The 20,559-nt window shown below is 35.7% G+C and overlaps 1 protein-coding gene across 4 annotated transcripts in view; it reads left to right on the forward strand.

Annotated features, from left to right (window-relative positions):
• Positions 1-20,559, forward strand: part of SWT1 (SWT1 RNA endoribonuclease homolog) — a 142,315-nt gene that overhangs the window by 38,463 nt on the left and 83,293 nt on the right. For all 4 annotated transcript variants that reach the window (XM_036754557.1, XM_036754558.1, XM_036754559.1 and 1 more), the window contains 4 exons: positions 365-513; positions 2,457-2,620; positions 10,891-11,029; positions 17,201-17,346. In XM_036754557.1, coding sequence (XP_036610452.1) covers positions 365-513; positions 2,457-2,620; positions 10,891-11,029; positions 17,201-17,346 — 598 coding nt within the window. The remainder of the gene's footprint in view (positions 1-364; positions 514-2,456; positions 2,621-10,890; positions 11,030-17,200; positions 17,347-20,559) is intronic.

Genomic DNA, 20,559 nt, shown 5'->3' on the forward strand with positions numbered 1-20,559 from the left:
TATATTTACTGTACTTGCTGGTATTTCCTGACATTAGCAATTCTGGTTAGGGTGTTAAAAATGACTACTATTCTACCTATACAGTTCTCATTATGGTATTCTTTCTTCCTTTTCTTTTTTTCAAATATTTTCATTTTCTGTTTTTACTTTTTATATTTGCATATATAAATAACTTTTGTGATCTTGCATGTTTTCAAGATTCTGTTGTTCCTGTTAGGTCTTTAAAAAAATTTCTCTTTTGTCTTAAAAAAACTTTAATACTAGTTTCTGAGTTCTCTTTTGTTGTGTTATTTTATGCTATGTTATGTTCTATTTGTAGTACTTTATTATACCATAACAAGGAAAAATACAATTTTTCCCACAGGGATGATAGAAATTTACGCAATAAAAGCATAATAAGTGGCATAAAATCACTCAGTAAAGCGGAATTAAGTGCAGAATTACTGACTCTCAGTCCCAAATCAGTAACTGTGGACAGTCAGCCACACATTTCTAATCAGCATATCAAAGCAGGTTAGTGTTCTTATGTTTATATTTCAATAAGCAGTATATAACAATCCATGTACAGTAATCATTGATAGCCTTCAAATCAAATTACAAATTACACAAATGTGTAATTGATATTCATTGTCAAACTGAGCACAATAGAAGTTCATATAGAATCCTCTTTCTGTTTCTTAGTATAATGAGATGCTCATGTAGGTTGAGATATGTTAAGTTCATAACATAAGAAGAAATTTTGAATTTAAAAAATAAGCCTAAACTGGGTGGTTGTTTTTAAAGGCACGTTAGCTACTTTGGCAAGTTCAATTGAGGTATAAAATTACTTTCCATAACCCTCTGAGACAACATATGATTGAACATACAGTTTAAAAATAGTTTAAATTCTATGGAGGTTCTAAATTAGGCTACTTTTAATTTTAACAATTTGCTCTGAATATTGTACTCACTCAGATTGGATGTTTTTGCAGGATTCTTATAATAGTACTACTTTTCATGCTAAATAGATAATGTAGAAACAGGGAAGGTGGATGCTGTTGCTTTATCTAGTATTCATGAGGTAGTCTAGTGAATGGAATGCTGGACTTGGAGTCAGGAAGACCTGAGATCTAGTCTTGCTACAAGTACATAAAATGGGAATAATAATGTCACCTACTTGATAGTGTTGTTGTAAAGATCAAATCAGGTAACTCATTTACAATGCTTTGTAAACGTTCAAGCAATATATAAACACTAGCTATTACTGTTTACTAATAATAGTAAAAATAATGATTTCCCTATTTTTCTAATTTTCCTTATTTTTCCACCTCTATCAAAACACATGGTGGAATTTAACATCAAACCAGACCATGGGTAATATCATTATGTACATGGCAGGCCAGCCCCCAATCTTTAATATAATCACACATATTAAATGTTATTTGTGGACGTGTATGTGTGTGTATTCTGATCTTTTGCCCTTGAGTGTGAAAATTTTCAGTTTAATGAAGTTAGAGGTACAAATTTTCTTGATTTATTATGTCTATAGGATTATCATAGGCAAACTTCAAATGTTTTGACCAAAGAGCAATTACATTTAAGGTTTTAAAAAATATGTCAAATGGTATCAGGTTAAGATGAAGAAAATTATTTTAAATGAATGAATGAGAGGAATGGAGGGGAAATAGGATGATGTCAAGTAACAGATTTGTGGATCTTTTTAGACAAGTTATTGCTGTGGGCTAAGATGATAAAGAATAAATTTCTCATGGCTTAAGATTGATTAACTAAACATCTTAGAAGTTTCATAATAATCCAAAGCATATATATATTAGTTCTGATACTTTTACTAAAAGGTTAGATAGCTTTTACCATCTTTAGGATAGCAGTGATAGTAGTCTAGAATCTAGACCCATTTGGAGTCATGACCCACACTTTAAGAAGTACTGGACTAGATAATGCAGAGATCTTAGATATCTACAGGGTGTTCCTAAATTCTGGACACATAGGCAAAAATACATATTTTCAAGAAATGAGATGAATGAGATTTTCAACAACATTTTATTTAATTGGAATATTAACAACATCTTCAATATGATTTCCATCATTTGTGATGCAAAGGTTGATGCACTTCTCAAGATTCATGTGAACTTGATGTATTAACTCCACATTGCTATCACTTGCCTATGTGTCCAGACTTTAGGAACACTCCGTAGAGTAGAATAACTTCATTTGATTATATTTTTTGGAAAAAAAAATTAAAAAGTGAAACCTGTTTGTAACATTGACATTTTAATTGCACTTATTATTTCTATATCTTATGCTCAGAGTATTTCTGATGTTTTCTGGGAGCTATATACAATAGGCTATTAGAAAAAGAGATGTATTATGTTTTTAGTATTTTAAAAATTATGTCAACTTGTTTATTACTAACTGTATAGTATGTGCTCTTAATGCCCTCTAACTTTATTTTCCAGGTACAAAACCTTTGGAGAAAAGCTGCAATGGCAATACCATATCATCTGGAATAGCCATTCTACTTGAAAATATTATTTCTGAGCTTGAAAAGTATCTTGGGACAGCTTTGTCTTCTATATTAGAAACAGAAATGAAAATTGCTTTTGGAGACCTCTGGCTAGAGGTGATTATTTCAACTATAATTAACTGAAAATTTGTGATCAGAGTTTAAGAATATTGTAATCAAGAAAAATTACTTCAGTGAAATGATACTGACTTTACTGTGATTGAAAAATCTGTATCTTTCATGTTATATTTTTCTAGAAATTTTGAAGTCACCTTTTCTGAAAAAAATACTTTTTTTACTGTAAAGATAAGAATTATCTTTTGGCAGAAGAAAGCATAATTTCTGATTAACTTGCTTTAAAAAAAACAAAAAAGTAATCTTTTCAAAGAAATTCTATTTTTCCCTAGGTACGTGTAAAAACAATTTTTAACATTTTTTTTTTTTAAGTTTTGAGTTCCACATTCTGTTCCTCCCTGAGATGGTAAGCAATTGATATAGGTTATACATATGCAGATATGTAAAACATTTCCATATTAGTCATTTTGTGCAAGAAAACTCAAAAAAAAGAAAGTGAAAAATAGCATGCTTTGGTCTGTATTCAGATGACGTTAGTTCTTTCCCTGGAGTTGGATAGCATTTTTCATCACGAGTCCTTTGGGATTCTTTTGGATCATTGTACCTTTGAGAATAGCTAAGTCAGTTATAATTGTTCATTGTACAGTATTGCTGTTGCTGTTACTGTGTGCAGTGTTCTTCTGGTTCTGCTCACTTCACTTTGTATCAGTTCATGTAAGTCTTTCTAGGTTTTTGTGAAATGATTTTGCTTGTCAATAGCACAGTAATATTGCATTACAGTCATGTGCTACAGCTTGTTCAGCTATTCCCTAGATATTCCCTCAGTTTCCCTATTGCTAGATATTCCCTCAGTTTCCAATTCTTAGCCACCACAAAAAGAACTGCTATAAATATTTTTGTACAAGTATGTTCTCCCCCCCCCCTTTTTTTTTTTATTTCTTTGGGATATATACCTAGTAGTGGTATTGCTAAAACAAAAGGTATGCACAGTTTTATAGCCTTTTGGGAATAGTTCAAAAAAGTAATCTTAAAAGGACTTAGGGGTGGGTATGAGAGACATGGATATTATTGTATTAGACTTTGAAAATATTTTCTCGAAGTTAATTACTTTGTTTTGACCAAGAATATATAACATTTAAAATGTAACATTTATAGGAGTACCATACAATGCTATACATAAGTTGCCCCAAACATTGGCCATACTTTTAAAATCCAATCTCTTTCAAAAAAAGAAAATCTTTAGGGATTAATATTAATTATAGCTTTTTTCTTAACAATTATTTTATTATTTAATATTTTAGTTTTCAACCTTGATTTCCACAAGATTTTGAATTACAAATTTTCTCCCCATTTCTACCCTCTCTCCACTCCAAGATGGCATATATTCTTATTGCCCCATTTCCCAGTCAGCCCTCCCTTCTGTCACCCCACTCTCCCCATTCTCTTTCCCCTTGTTTTCTTGTAGGGTAGGATAGATTTCTGTGCCCCATTGCCTGTATATCTTATTTCCCAATTGCATGCAAAAACAACTTTTTTTTTGGAGCATCTGCTTTTAAAACTTTTACAAATTCTCTCCCCTCTTCCCTCCCCACCCACCCTCCCTAAGAAGGCAAACAATTCAACATAGACCACACATGTATCATGTAAAACATTTCCACAATACTCATGTTGTGAAAGACTAACTATATTTTGCTCCTTCCTAACCTATCCCTCTTTATTGAATTTTCTCCCTTGATCCTGTCCCTTTTCAAAAGTGTTTACTTTTGATTACCTCCTCCCCCATCTGCCCTCCCTTCTATCATCCCCCCTTTTTTATCTCCTTCCCCTTACTTTCCTGTGGGGTAAGATACTCAATTGAGTGTGTATGTTATTCTCTCCTCATGCCAAATCTGATGAGAGCAAGATTCCCTGAGAAAGGTCTCATGAATTACACACATCATCTTTCCATGTAGGAATGTAAACAAAACAGTTGGAGTTTAGTAAGTCCCTTATGATTTCTCTTTCTTGTTTTCTTTTTCATACTTCTCTTGATTCTTGTGTTTGAAAGTCAGATTTTTTATTCAGCTCTGGTCTTTTCACTGAGAAAGCTTGAAAGTCCTCTATTTTATTGAAAATCCATATTTTGCCCTGGAGCATTATGCTCAGTTTTGCTGGTTAGGTGTGATTCTTGGTTTTAATCCTAGCTCCTTTGACCTCTGGAATATCATATTCCCAGCCCTTCAGTCCTTAATCTAGAAGCTGCTGGATCTTTTGTTATCCTGATTATGTTTCCACAATACTCAAATTGTTTTTTTCTGGCTGCTTGCAGTATTTTCTCCTTGATCTGGGAGCTTTGGAATTTGGTGACAATATTCCTAGGAGTTTTCTTTTTGGGATCTTTTTCAGGAGGCGATCTGTGGATTCTTTCAATTGCTGTTTTACCCTCTGGCTCTAGAATATCAGGGCAGTTTTCTTTGACATTTTCTTGAAAGATGATGTCTAGGCTCTTCTTTTGACCATGGCTTTCAGGTAGTCTAATAATTTTTAAATTATCTCTCTTGGATCTATTCTCCAGGTCAGTGGTTTTTTCCAATGAGATATTTCACATTGTCTTCCGTTTTTTGCGTGGCCCACACTGGGCTGTGCTCTGCTCCCAGCACTGTGCGATAGACCCTTCCCAGCGACCATCCAGGCTGCCCTGGGCTGAAGACCTTCTTCCTCTCTAATTCGTGGATTCCGCAGCTCTAGAATTTGTTCAGAGCCATTTTTAACAGGTGTTTGGAGGGATTTGGGGGAGATCTTAAGCCAGTCCCTGCTTTCCAGCCGTCATCTTGGCTCCCCACCCACAATTATAGCTTTTTTACACCAAGTCATTTGACCTGTACTCATATAGAAAGCTCTACTTTGTGATGCCATGCCATAGGACCGATAAGCATTGATCAATGTGTAATTAAAGGTTTAGTAGTAAAGTATTTTGAATTTAACAAAAGTCTACGCTTCCTTGCATCTGTAATCTCATGAAAATAGATATCTGCCGTTATTGCAGATCACAAGCTACGTACTTCTCAGCTTATACATTTTTAATCTGTGTTTTGATTTTTATTTAATTTATTCAGTTTTTATTTTTAATTTTAATCTATTTTTAATCTCCCATAGATCCTCCAGAATGGATCTACTCAGAGACTTTCCTCTAGATGATTTTTTTATGTATTGTGGGTACCAACGCAGCACTTGATGTGTTTGTTATTACTCATTCTTGCTACATGACTGACTCCCTTTCCTGATCATGTTTATACTGTATTATTCCAGGTTACTTGTACCCACCATACATATTTCCATTGGCCTTTGGCTGCCTCCTTTTTGGATTACTCAAAAATTCTTATGTTTTAGGATTCACAGCTAGGCAGTATCACTAGGTGTACCAGACCATTTGATCCCTGCACAAAGGTATCTGTCATAATAGTGATTTTGACAACTTTGACAACCATATGTCTCTCTTTCACATGTTTGTTTGGTATTACTAATCAGAAGCTGTTGAAGAGAACTAACTCCGATTGTATTTACCAGGGAATTTTAAATGATCTTGTAGACATCCTCTGGACTCTCTGTCCTGGTCTGTCTTCTCTCTCTGCATTCTATTCCAGGGTCATCTCATGCGTTCAGTTTCAGATTCAGTTATCTTCCCTATGTAGATGACTCCCAAATCTGTATATCTGTCCCTGATTTTTTTCATGAACCCTAGTACCACATAACCAAGGTTGTTAAGACTTTTCCATCCGGATGTCCAGTAGGTACTCAGTTTAACAGAATCAGAACAGGCCTTACTATATTTTCTTGTAAAAGGCAGTCTCCTCCAAACTGCCATTATTTACATTGAGACTACCACTGTCTTTCCAAGTTTTGTAACCGTGGCTTTTCCTTCTTACTTCTGATACTGAATCAGTTGCCAAGTTTTATAGAAAATGCTTTCACAGCATCTGTCACATCTGCCCCCTTCTCTATTCACATAGCTGGTAACTTAAAGTCCTCATCACTTTACTGCTGGATGTTGTAATAGCTTTCTAATTAATCTTCCTGCTTCACCCCTCCTCTCTCCAATACATCTTCTTTATAGTTGCCAAATTGATATTTATAAAATTTGAATTGATGAAATCACCCCTCTTCTTTAAAATCTTCAATAGTTCCTTATTACCTCTAGGTAAAATACAAAATCCTTTGTAGGACAGAACATGCTCTATAATATAGCTCTCACTTATCTTTTCAGTTTTATTTCATGTTAGACCACTTTATGTACTCTCTCTTCTAGTCAAACTTGTCCTGCTAACTGTTCCTCATGCTCAACATTTCAACCCCTGCCTTTCAATTCTTGTGTGTTTGTTTCTGAAATGTACTCTTTCCTCAGTTCTCCCTCTTTGAATCCTTAACTTCCTTCAAAGTAATTCCTTCAAAGCATAGTTCAGGAATCAGCTATTAGATTGCTCCTAATCTTTCAAAGTTGGTAGTGCGCTCTCCTCTTGAAATTACTTGGTGAATATTTGTATTGACTTATATGTCTCAGTATTGACATGTAAACTCCTTAAGGGTAGTGACTTTTTATTTTTGTCTTTGTATTCTTATTGCCTAGAACAGTGCTTTGCATACTATAGGAGTTTAATAATAAAAGTTTATTCGATTGAATTAAATTACTGAATCTAGGATAATACATGAGAAACCTTGTTGGCAGACAGCCTTTAAAACTATTCTGGGTTTTTTTTTTTTTGGTTAATCAACAAACACAGCAGAATTTTAAAGTTTCTTCACCTTTCTGTCATCTTGATAAAGTAGGTATATGGGTTGGTAGTTACTTTTAGGTTCTTTATTTGCCTATTTGGAGGTAGTAATATGTGGTATTTTATCTTCTTTTAGTATTTTATTATCCTTGAGTTATATTATAAAACAAACCTTGAATTCTTCTAAGAGTTGGGTCTTAGACTAAGCTTTCCCCGACTCATTTTGATTTCTGGTTCTTGTCACTTACTGTTCAGAGTGAGACAAAACTGTTGACCATCTTCTTCATCCTCCTGTGTATTGTTACGTAAATGAATCTGAATTTTAAATCATTGGTCTCCAGACTTTGTTAATCACTTGTCCCTAATAAGTATATACTTACTCATTTATAAGTTATATATAGTGTTACGTATTAATAATCATGTACTAATAATAATCATTAAAAAATTTAAACAAAAATAGGTATTAAAATGATGAGGCAAAGATGAAATGATATTTGATCATAAAGTCAGTAGGGAACCACTGGTGCTTGTAACTGAAGTAGGAAAGCGATATGGTCAGGCCTCTATACGTTAGGACAACTTTGATGGATTGGAGTAGGAAGAGATTTGAGATATAAAGACCAATTGGGAGGCTGTTTGAGATGATGAAGACCTGAAGTAGGGTGATGGTTGTATGAGGGATGGAGGTAGAAATCACAAGATTTGGCAACTGAATGGATACATGGCTTGAGGGAAAGTGAGGAGTTGAAGATGACACTGAGGCAGTGAACATGTGTGGCTGAAAGGATAATGGTGCCCTGATAGAAATAGAGAATTTGGAAAGATGAATGGGTTTTATGGGAACGATTATGTAACGAGATCTGTAATGTAGATTGATGTCCATTCATCCTATGATACTCTGTCTACTCTAAACAAAGAATGAGGGTAGGTGTAGGGGATTTGTAGATGGGAAGGGAGAGTAAAGGGACTCTTACTTTCTAATTATTGTCTTGGGTTTCAGAGCCTGCCCTTGAAGGCAGCAGAGGGGGGACCTGCCAGAACCTTGAGGTGGTTAGGAGTAGAGGTGGGTATGTTGGGGGAGGTAGGATTTTTCTAATGGCACCTTCAGTGCTGTCTATTGTGCATGTCTGGATAGCCATTCAGTTATTACTTACCTGAGAATGAGTATGACTTAGAGTTGAAAGTTTTTATATCACAGGGAAGAGTTGGAATGGTGGACTGTAGAAAGGTAATGGTAGATGTGGTTGTATTGGAGACAGTACCCATGATTAGCTATTTCAGAAGGGTTGGAATGGAACCCATCATCCCCCATCCTTTGATTTGTTTATCACATTCTTCTTGGGGTCAGTTCTTAGTGTGGAGACAAGTGTTCTGAAATAATTCTTCTGAGTTTTCTCTCTTTGGAGATTTCTAGGCAGCAGCTAGATGACTCCTTTTGGAATGTTATAGAATGGATTATTTTTGAAGGTATAGGTTGTTGGACTAGATGGCCACTGAGGTCCTTTCCACTCTGAAATTTTGTCAGGTTGTGATTATCCTTGCCCAGTGTATCTCTCTGTTTGGTAAGGATATTGAGTGTTTTCTGGCTAAGGTAATTTCAAGGTCCTTTTTATTTCTCTATTGTGACAACTGCTTTATATCACTTAAGCCTTTTCAGGGGATAATTATGCTAAAGGTCAATTTCTTTACCTTTTTCCATTTGCAATTTTCCAATATAATAATAGCATTTATATAGTGGGTTAAGGATGTAAACACACATTATTACAACAACCCTGTGAAATAGGTGCTCTTATTATCCTCATTTTACAAATAAAGAAACAGACTGAGAGAAGTTAAGTCATTTGCCCTGGGTCACACAGCCAGTAAGTATTTGAGGCAGGATCCATACTCAGTTCTTCTGACTCTTAAGTCCAGCACTCTTTCCCACTGGGCCACTAAGCTGTTTCAGTGGTCTGTTTCAATAGGTCTCGTTGAAGCTGTTATTTGTTTGTAGGGCCTTTATCCTTTCTTCTGATTTGGGGTTAATTTTGACTTTTAATCCATCTAGTTGATGATTACACACAGCTTGATTCTGATATGACTCACAAAATCAGCTTATCATTTTTTAATCTGTGAAAAAATAGCTAATATAATTTTTGAGGTTGCTTACTGCTCATCATGTCTGTTACCTTCTGGTTTCCTTTTTTTAAAAAAAATATTGATATATAGGCCTAAGGCTTCCAAATAGACTATAAGCTTTAGATTTCTTTCATTTCCTAAACCTGAGTCATATTTTTCCAACATTCCATCCTTCAGTATGTCTAAATTTACACTGAAGTCAAAAAGACTTTGAGGATACGTGTTGACTCGATTTAGAAGATCTTATCAGGTTCTTAATTTTTCTACTTTATTGTAACAGACATTGGCACCAAAGCTTCATTTTTTTGGGGGGTGGCCTTGTTGCTTACGCTTAAGAGAAATAAAGACAAAGATTTCAAAGTGTCACATGAAATTATGTTTCTTATTGTCTGAGCTTACAATGAAACCAACTATACCAACTCTTTTGTTTGTCTCTTCAAAATGAACCTCTGAGACATTCTTCAGTTAACTGTAATATCCTTTTGTTTTCTTATTTCACTTGTCATGAGAATTTCAACATTGACTTTTCTAAAGAATATGACAATTCTTTGGTCATTGGAAATAAACTTTTCATTTAGAGTACAAAGTTCTGTTAATGTTTATGTACTTCCTAAAAACTCCGATTCTTAGTATTCTCTGCCCTTTTCTGCCACTCTTATTAATAGTGTTAATGAGAAATATTTAATTTTCTACCATTATTGTGAGGTTGTATAAGTGATATTTCTTTTAAAAATTCACTATACTTTGCTAATTTTCACCATTTTGGTGGTTAGTTTGCCATATGATAGATTGTTGAGTGTTAAACCCAGCATGAGAGAGAAGGTTTCTAAAAATGGATTTTTTGGCGAGCCAGTTGTCAAACAGTAGACATAGGGAAAGACTTTGCTTACTGATGATTTAGAAACATAAAGTACTGAAAGAAAGCATCCATTTACCATGGATTCATAACATATTTGCTTTGCATGGTAACTGGTGGGCATTCAACAGGTACCTTAGTCTTTAAAAACTAGTTTTTTTCAGTGATTTTGAAATTTTGAAAGTTGTTTTTACTAAGTTAAGCAGTTGAGATGTAGATTAGTACTATGACAGCTAAAATGATGGTGGAGAGACTATTCATAATGACAAAAGCTTTTAAAATATTAAAGTTTAATAATCATTCAATAAGCAGTTTATTAGCATTTATTATGTGTAATACAAAGAAAAAGCAAAGGCCTTCCCTGTCCTTAATGAGCCTACATTTTAATGGCTGAAATAACAAATGCATGTGTCTTCAAGATACATATAGATTACATCGAAGGTAGCTTTAGAGAGGAAAGCATTAGCTCATGGTTAGGGGTAGGGGTAGGAACCAGGAAAGGCCTCTTTCAGGTGGTGGCACTTGGAGTGAATATTAAACATACTCTGAATATATGTTGGCTTTTTTTTTTTTTTTTTTTTTGGCTACAGATGGTGTACTTCAAGCCCCCATGGACACTTGCACATTTATTACAGTGTTTTAAAAAACACTGGTTAGCTGTTTTTGGATTAGTTGTGGAGAAAAACTTGCTTATGACAATTGAGAGCCTATATGAAAATCTTTGTAAAGGTAGGAATCTTTCATTTTTCTATGCTACATGGGTGTTTTCTTAAAATGTTTGATTTAAATTGCGGTTCGTTTTCAAGGGATTAACATATGAGCAGATGTTTTATATTTGGTCTTTTTTTTCTTGCTTTGTATTCTTCCTGGGTATTATAAGTTATTTCCATGATTTCAGCTGTCACTTTGATGGAGATAGCTTCCAAATATATACTTCTAGCCCTGATCTTTTTCTTAAGCTTTAGGTACACATCTCCAGTGGCCGGTGAGAAATCTCTACCTAGATGTCCCATTGATGCTTTAAACTCCTTATGTCTAAAACTGAAGTTAGTATCTTTTCATCAAGATCTTCTCTTGGTAACTTTCTTATTTTCATTGTCACTACCATTTACCGAGTCATCCATATTTTAGATTTCAGTGTTAACTTTGATTTTCTTCACTTTTACTTCCCATATCTACTTAACTATAAATTCTTGTCAACTCCACTGCTGCAATATCTCTCACACCTCTCTCCTTTTCACTTCCATCGTTAACAATCTAGTATGGGCCCTGATTACTACTCACCTGGACTATCTTATTAGTGTCCTACCTTGTCTTCCCATCTCCAGTCTTTCAACTCCATTTCATTCATACTTCTGCCAGATTAATCTTTTAATCTGGGCAGATCTGATCACTTCACTCCTCTGCTCAAAGTCCTTTCATTGTTGCCTGTTTCCTTTTGAATAAAGGTTATGCTGCTCAGCCTGGTAGCCAGGACCTTAAACAATTTGGAAACACCCTACCTTTCTAGCCTTATCTTCCCCCATCTAATCAATGTTATATCCACAGTAGATTGTATACTTCCACCTATGTACATCTTTTTTTTTTATTTAAATTTATTTATTTAACATATTTGGTTTTCAGCATTGATTTTCACAACAGTTTGAATTACAAATTTTCTCCCCATTTCTACCCTCCCCCCCACTCCAAGATGGCTTGTATTCTGGTTGCCCTGTTCCCCAGTCAGCCCTCCCCTCTATCACCCCCCTCCCCTCTCATCCCCTTTTCCCTTCCTTTCTTGTAGGGCAAGATAAATTTCTATGCCCCATTGCCTGTGTATCTTATTTTTTAGTTGCATACAAAAACTTTTTTTGTTTTTGAACATCTGATTTTAAAACTTTGAGTTTCAAATTCTCTTCCCTCTTCCCTTCCCACCCACCCTCCCTAAGAAGCCGAGCAATTCAATCTAGGCCACACATGTATTATTATGCATAACCCTTCCACAATACTCATGTTGTGAAAGGCTAACTACATTTTGCTCCTTCTCAACCCATCCCGCTTTATTGAATTTTCTCCCTTGACCCTGTCCCCTTTCCAAAGTGTTTGTTTTGATTACCTCCACCCCCATCTGCCCTCCCCTCCATCATCCCCCCGCCTTTTATTTTTTTTTTTTTTATCTTCCTCCCTCTTCTTTCCTGTGGGGTAAGATACCCAACTGAGTATGTATGGTATTCCCCCTCAGGCCAAATCTGATGAGAGCAAGGTTCACTCATTCCCTCCTCACCTGCCCTCTCCCCTCCTCCCACAGAACTGCTTCCTCTTGCCACCTTTATGTGAAATAATCCACCCCATTCTATCTCTCCCTATCTCCCTCTCTCAGTATGTTGCTCTCTCATCCCTTAATTTCATTTTATTTCTTTTAGATATCTTCCTTCATCTTCAACTCACCCTGTGTCTGCTCTCTCTCTTTTACATATATATATAAACACACACATATATATTTATATACACATACATACACGTACATACATATACACATAGATATATACATACATACACATTCACTTATATATATATACATAAACATATATATATATACACACATATATATATATATACACATATATATATATATATATGCATATTCCCTTCAACTACCCTAATACTGAGGTCTCATGAATCATACTCATCATCTTTCCATGTAGGAATGTAAACAAAACAGTTCAACTTTAGTAAGTCCCTTGCAATTTCCGTTTCTTGATTACCTTTTCATGCTTCTCTTGATTCTTGTGTTTGAAAGTCAAATTTTGTATTCAGTTCTGGTCTTTTCACTGAGAAAGCTCGAAAGTCCTCTATTTTATTGAAACTCCATATTTTGCCTTGGAACATGATACTCAGTTTTGCTGGGTAGGTGATTCTAGGTTTTAATCCTAGCTCCATTGACCTCCGGAATATCGCATTCCAAGCCCTTCGATCTCTTAATGTAGAAGCTGCCAGATCTTGGGTTATTCTGATTGGGTTTCCACAATACTCAAATTGTTTCTTTCTGGCTGCTTGCAGTATTTTCTCCTTGATCTGGGAGCTCTGGAATTTGGCAACAATATTCCTAGGAGATTTCTTTTGGGGATCTATTTGAGGAGGCGATCGATGGATTCTTTCAATTTCTATTTTGCCCTGTGGCTCTAGAATATCAGGGCAGTTCTCCTTGAGAATTTCTTGAAAGATGGTATCTAGGCTCTTTTTTTGATCATGGCTTTCAGGTAGTCCAACAATTTTTAAATTATCTCTCCTGGATCTATTTTCCAGGTCAGTGGTTTTCCCAAGGAGATATTTCACATTGTCTTCCATTTTTTCATTCCTTTGGTTCTGTTTTATAATATCCTGATTTCTCATAAAGTGACTAGCTTCCACTTGCTCCAATCTAATTTTTAAAGTAGTATTTTCTTCAGTGGTCTTTTGGACCTCCTTTTCCATTTGGCTAATTCTGCCTTTCAAGGCATTCTTCTCCTCATTGGCTTTTTGGAGCTCTTTTGCCATTTGAGTTAGTCTGTTTTTTAAGGTGTTGTTTTCTTCAGTGTATTTTTCAGTATTTTTTTGGGTCTCCTTTAGCAAGTCATTGACTTGTTTTTCATGGTTTTCTCGCATCCTTCTCATTTCTCTTCCCAATTTTTCCTCTACTTCTCTAACTTGCTTTTCCAAATCCTTTTTGAGTTCTTCTATGGCCTGGGGCCAGTTCATGTTTTTCTTGGAGGCTTTTGTTGTAGGCTCTATGACTTTGTTGTCTTCTTTAGGCTGTATGTTTTGGTCTTCTTTGTCACCAAAAAAAGAATCCAAAGTCTGAGACTGACTCTGGGCGCGTTTTCGCTGCCTGGCCATATTCCCAACCAACTAACTTGACCCTTGAGTTTTTCAGTGGGGTATGACTGCTTGTAGACTAACGAGTTCTATGTTCTACGTTTGGGGGGGAGGTGCCAGCTCTGTCAGAGCCGCACTCCTCCTTCCCCAAGGACCCCCAGTCCAGACTGGGCTTAGATCTTCAGCAGGCTGTTGCACTCCTGCTCTGATCCGCCACTTAATTCCTCCCACCAGGTGGGCCTGGAGCCGGAAGTAACAACAGCTGTAGCTGCCCCACCTCCGCTGCCCCTGGGGCTGGAAGCCGAACCGTGAACTCCTTCCACTCCCGCAGCTTTTCCCACTAACCTTCTCCGCAGTCTTTGGTGTTTGTGGGTCGAGGGGTCTGGTAACTGCCGCAGCTCACATATTCAGGGCGCTAGGGCCCCCTCCGCCCAGCTTCTGTTCTGGATGGTCCACGCCGCTCAGGCTGGGCTCTGCTCCACTCCGTTCCCAGCTCCCAGCTCCGTGTGGAATAGACCTCACCCAGAGACCATCCAGGGTGTCCTGGGCTGGAGCCCTGCTTCCCTCTGCTGTTCTGTGGGTTCTGCCGTTCTAGAATTGGTTCAGAGCCATTTTTATAGGTTTTTGGAGGGACTCGGGTACGGAGCTCACTCTAGTCCGTGCTTACCAGCCGCCATCTTGGCCACCTGTGTACATCTTATACTACTTTACCTCTGTGCCTTTACTCATGCTGTTTCTGATGCCTGGAATATCTTTCTCCTCACTTAATACCTGCCTCCCACCATCCTGCCCCCAATCTGAGCTTACTAAAGTCTTACCTTTTAAAGCCAGCTCAAATACTACTTTATCCATGAAGCCTTCATTTGTTGTTCCAAAAAGCGATCATCTTATTCCAAGTTCTTCCTCTACCATAGACCTTGTATAGAATTTATTTTCTTTTATAATTTTTGAATTGTGGTTAATCTGTGTATGTGTTTTATCACCCTTTTATACTGTGAATTTCATGAAGGTAGAAGATCTTTGAAACCACCTCCCTCAAACCGCCCCCCCCCCATTCCTAGCACCTAACACAAATTACTCTCTTTGCACATGATAGACAGCTAATAAATTATTTTATAGGCCAAGATTTGGGAATGCATATTTACCCTAGCCAGATTGAATCCAACAAACATTTGTTAAAACCGCCTACTATGTGCAAGGCGGTATGTTGGGTTTTTGGGCTACAAAAATGAAAATAAAGCACTACTTTTCCTCAAAGAGCTTATAGTCCACTGGGGGTGTGAGTAGAGAACTTAAATATACCTTGTTAAATGAATAGATATAAATAGAATGTACATTTATTCCTTCCACATCACAGGGGTTAGGGCTACAGTACTGCCATGATTTGGAAAATCCACTTAAAATTTTTTGGCCCTCCCTGTGTACCAAAGAAGTCTGAATTTTTTCTTTTACTTTTATGGGGTGTTTACGGTATCTTATTGTAAAATTTGGGCTGATAACAATACTCTACTTATATTTTATATATTTCTGAGTTTCTAAACTTTCTCTGTGTTGTCCGCCGGCCTTCATGTGTTTCATCATCTGTGTGCTGCTTCTGCAGCCAACCCACAATATATTGAAACCATGATGGGGAAAGTTGTGATCTGGGAGGGATAACTGTACTTATAGGAAGCAGAGAGGATTTAAAAGGTACTGAGAGGTAGATTAGAGGTGGTTTCAAAGAGGTGACACCTTGAAGAAAAGATAAGGATTCTGAGAGGCAAAGTATGTATTCTAGCCATTGGGGTTGTTGGTTTGTGCAAATCTCTTCAGGCAAGGATGTGGAATGTTGAGTTTGGGGAGACAGCTAATCATCTATTTTTATTGGAACGTTTTGTACTTGTGTTTATATGAGCCTCGAGTGTGTCTTCATAGGTTAACACCCACATGCTTTATGCATATTGCAGTTAATTTTGAATGGAATTTCTCTTTCCACTATTTTGTTTTTGGTAGTACTGTGCAGAAAGGTCATTATGGTTTTTATGGATTTTTTTCTATTCCCATTACTTAAGAGTTTTAATTGCTTCAGTTATTCATTGCTATTTTGCAATTTTGCTGTTTTCATTGCTAATTTACCAAAATTTTAGTATGTTATCTTGGATTTTTTAAATATGTCCATGGTTTTATTGATTCTTATTTAACCCAGTCATTGTTCAGGATGTCATTTAACTCTATGCTTTGTCCCTCCTGAATTGTTTTGTTAATTTATGTTTTGTAAAGGATGTATTATTTCTGATTTTTTATATCTGCTTATACTTTCTTTGTTCACTAGCACATATTCAGTTTTTGTAAAGGTACTGTGTGATGGTGAATAGGAAGTCTAGTCGTTAATGTTCTTATTTAGATAATGTTCTTATTAATAAGTTTTTTAACTTCAGTTTCCACCATTCTGTTCAGTTCTATGGTTTTTTTTCTTCCTGTTAGATTTATCTACCTCTACAAGAAAACAGTAACTTTTCCTCCAATAATAACCCTTTTGACATATATGGTCATATTTGGTCATATATGACTAAAGTGCATGTGTGAGAGAGCGAGAGAGAGAGAGAGAGAGACTGAGACTATGGATATACATACCTATATGGATGTTTGTAGTGGTAATTGAACCCATGGGAGGTAAGGAGATCACCAAGTGAGAGAGTTAGAGCTAAAGAGAAGGGGCCCAGGATGGAGCCTAGGTGGAAACACTTAAAAAGATAAGTTTTTCCAGGAGTTTGAGAAGGAGTGGCAAGATAGAGGATGATAGCTTGCATGGATGGTAGGGTCTTTATTTTCAGGATGACTCAATTATATAAATGTGTACATCATTAAAACACATATCTCCAAAGCGACTAACTGTCGATTCTTTGTTCACTTATTTTTTGATACTAGCTGGACAAAGTTGGAATCTAGTACAGATTTAGTATATGTATATCTGTTTTTAAAAAATAAATTACATTTAATTAGCTTCCTGAGTATCTCTGTATCATAGATTTATAATGTGTATGATCTCTGATAACAGCTTTGTTTTTAAAAATTTCTTGACATCAGCTAAGACAGTGGACTTGGCAACAACTAAATTTCTGCTTCAGGATTCCAAACATTTGTTACATGCTTTTAGTACAAGATCAAACTATGATGGGATTCTGCCACAGGCCTTTGCTCAGGTGAATCAGCTACTTCAAACACTATCAGAGGTAAGATGCTTTTGGAATGCTTTCAAAAACACTGTGCCAATAAATGCTTTATACTTATCCAAGTGCTATAGTTGATAAATAATAGATGAAATATTTTTCCTTATTCTAACTTGTTCTGTAGCCCTAAAGGTAGTCAGGAAATATTAGGTGAATTAAAGAGTGAATAGGCAAGCAACTGTAGATTTCAGTTGCATTATACATTTTATCCTTTCAGGGAAGAAGGGTTCACAATGTTTGTTAAGAATATACTTTCATTCATTTTTAGCAAGAAGACAACAATGATTATCATTTTTTTGCTTCTTGTATGTAAGAAGCCTACTATCAATTTAGTTCTCAAGTTAGAATTTAAACTCCTGTTGTTTTGATCCCAAATCCAAAAAACCATAAGAAATTTGACGCATTTAAAATATATACAAGCTAGTGGTAGCTATGTATCACAACTGTGATGCGAGACACAGCAAATGCAAAGTGACATTGCCTTCCATGTTGTTTTTCTCTCTCATAAGCCCCAATTTGACTAGTTTTTCTCTTTAATTTTCGTGGCCAGTTAAAATCTATTATTCACCTTCTGAGCTAAAGGAGGAGATGATGATCATAAACCTTATCATAGTTGGTGAAGGAGGAGAGTATTAACCAAGATATCATTTTTATATTCTTGGAGGAGATGTAGTATATTCTGTAATGATTTGGAAAAGTGTTTCGGTTTGGTTTGTTACTAATTTTTAATTGATCTCTGAGATTATCATATTGCTGGTGTGAAATAGATTTTTGAAAAATAAGGCTTCTGTAGTCTCTTTAAATGAAGAGCAGAACCAAGACTATGAGAGGTTATTGTTTGATTTTTGGTTGTGAATTGTTGTAAGAAAACTTCATTCCCATTCACATCAGTGTCATAGTAGCCATTATAAGTGGAGATAAGAACAGGGACTAGACCTCTGTTTTCATAAGTGTAGGGAACTCCTGAGTAAAGAATATTTTTGTACCAGTTTCAGGTAGATACTTTCTTTTCAACTTATAGGCTTCAAGTGTTGTCTAGAACATTGAGAAATTAAGCGACTTGCCCAGGGTCACACAGGCAATATGTGTTCAAAACTTTGTGGATGTTCAAAGCATTCCATGTCTTTCTGGATCCAAGACTTAAGGATTATAAGTATAACTATTTGCTAATATTTGTTGTGCAAGATGAAAAGATAGATAAAATCCACAAAGAATTTGATCATTATATACTATCATACTTAGTGATATAAAGGTGTGAGAATGGGTGAGGATAGCAAAAAAAAAAAATATGTTGGAAGATATGAATAAGGATATACAATGAAAGAGACCAAAACTTGTAGACTTCAGAGAAGCTTCATGCCTATACTTCATGAATACTTTATCCAGGAAAAGAATTGGAAGTCACTGAATATGGTTAACACTGAGTAACATCACAAAAAATGAAATTGGCAGGAAATAGGACAGGAACAACTCATTGTTTGACATCAGACTGTCCACTTTTTAGAGTAAGAATCAGTAGTTTGTACAAAGCAAAAAAAAATAAAAATGTGAAAAAGATATGTTGTACACTTAAGACAACTTCAACTTAAGCTAGTTAAATGAAATGAGTTGTTGATGGAGAAACATGATATACGGACAGAAGAAATGATAGACACTAGTTACAATAATTCTCTACAGATGTTCAACAAATGTAAATTATTTGCAATAATGAAGAGACCTAAAGAAACTAAAAAGTGCGTTATTAGTAAACATTCAATGTACTTTCTAAGCACCAATCTTTAGAATCCAAGGATAATACTAGTTTCCATTATAAAATTGCCCATAAAATCTTAGACAGAAAGGTATTGAAAGATTACAAACAATATTACCTTATACAACAGAAAACACATCTTTACCTAAACAATCACCTAAAAAATTGTAGAGGCTACTAGCTCTTGCCTTGCTTATTGTTTGTTGATTCTTCAAAAAACCTTTGACAACCACTGCCTTAAAGACTCTCTTCCAACAAAGTGTCTTTAGTACATTAGTATGAAGTACGTTAGAATTATGTAGGAAGCCTTGAAATATAGAATGGTGGAGATAACCTCATAAATCAGCTGTGTAGTTGCTTAAGATAATCACTTCTGTCATAGAGGAGATTCAGCCTTTAGTGCAAATTGCAGGTCCTCTAGGTCTCTGTGTTTGCAAATTAGGTTGTGTTTATTGCATCAACCCTGGAATATTGTAGAGCCTTCTGAATGCGATCTCTTGCCATTCAAAAAAGTTTGGCCTTATCATCCATATATGGAAAATCAACCAGGTGAAAAATACTTATTGTACAGGTTGTAAAGTGCAAGTTACATAGAAAACTCTTAGCACTCATCTATTATACCTTGGATAGACACTGAAAATGGATAATAGTTTGCACCTATAATTAAACAGGAGGAGGAGAAAGGGATGGATTGCTTTTGGGAAATTGCAGAGCTCATTTACTGGCCTTAAATGCCTCCCAGAAACAAAGGCTAATCTGGTTAACACCAGTATGTTGCTGGTGGTATTACATATCTATGAGTTATGGAACACTGTAGTCTCTAAAATAAAGATTGATCATCACCCAGAAGGAAGTGATGGAAACCCTTGTTGTGGGTAAAGAGGCTGCAGTAAATAAAAAATAAGGAATTATGAAGAACTGAAGTGAAGAATGTCATCAAAGATGTATGTGGTCACAAAAGATCGACTGATGTGGTGAGAACAGATGATGACTGTTGAAGAGTGTATATTCACAGAATACAAAAACAAATATGACTCCCAGCACGTTGGAAGGCTCCCCCGTGATGAACTTATTGGGGCATATTATTAAGATTCTTGCCAGATGGGCAAGCATAGATGAGTCGCTATCTGCTTCACTGTCAGTAATGTCCATATCATTGAAATCACAAATCTGTTCGAATAATAAGACATGACACAGCCTTTTGATTTGAGGCTATGAAGTGGAAAAATTAATTACTAATGATTTTGGTGAAAATAATATTGATCAGTTTAACAAGGTCTGTAGTAAGACACTTAAAAATCTTGTGCTATAAAATACAGTGTGAAGCTGTAGTTATATTGTAATGGAAAAGGGTATGTGTGTTGCCTAACAAACCTCATCCGATAACTACTTTAAAATACTTGATTAGCTGCCATTTAGTTAAGCATTTGTTCTTAGATATTGCATTCCCTCTTGTTAAAGTGGCT

The sequence above is a fragment of the Trichosurus vulpecula genome, chromosome 4, assembly GCF_011100635.1.
Source record: "Trichosurus vulpecula isolate mTriVul1 chromosome 4, mTriVul1.pri, whole genome shotgun sequence".
Classification (NCBI taxonomy): Eukaryota; Metazoa; Chordata; class Mammalia; order Diprotodontia; family Phalangeridae; genus Trichosurus; species Trichosurus vulpecula.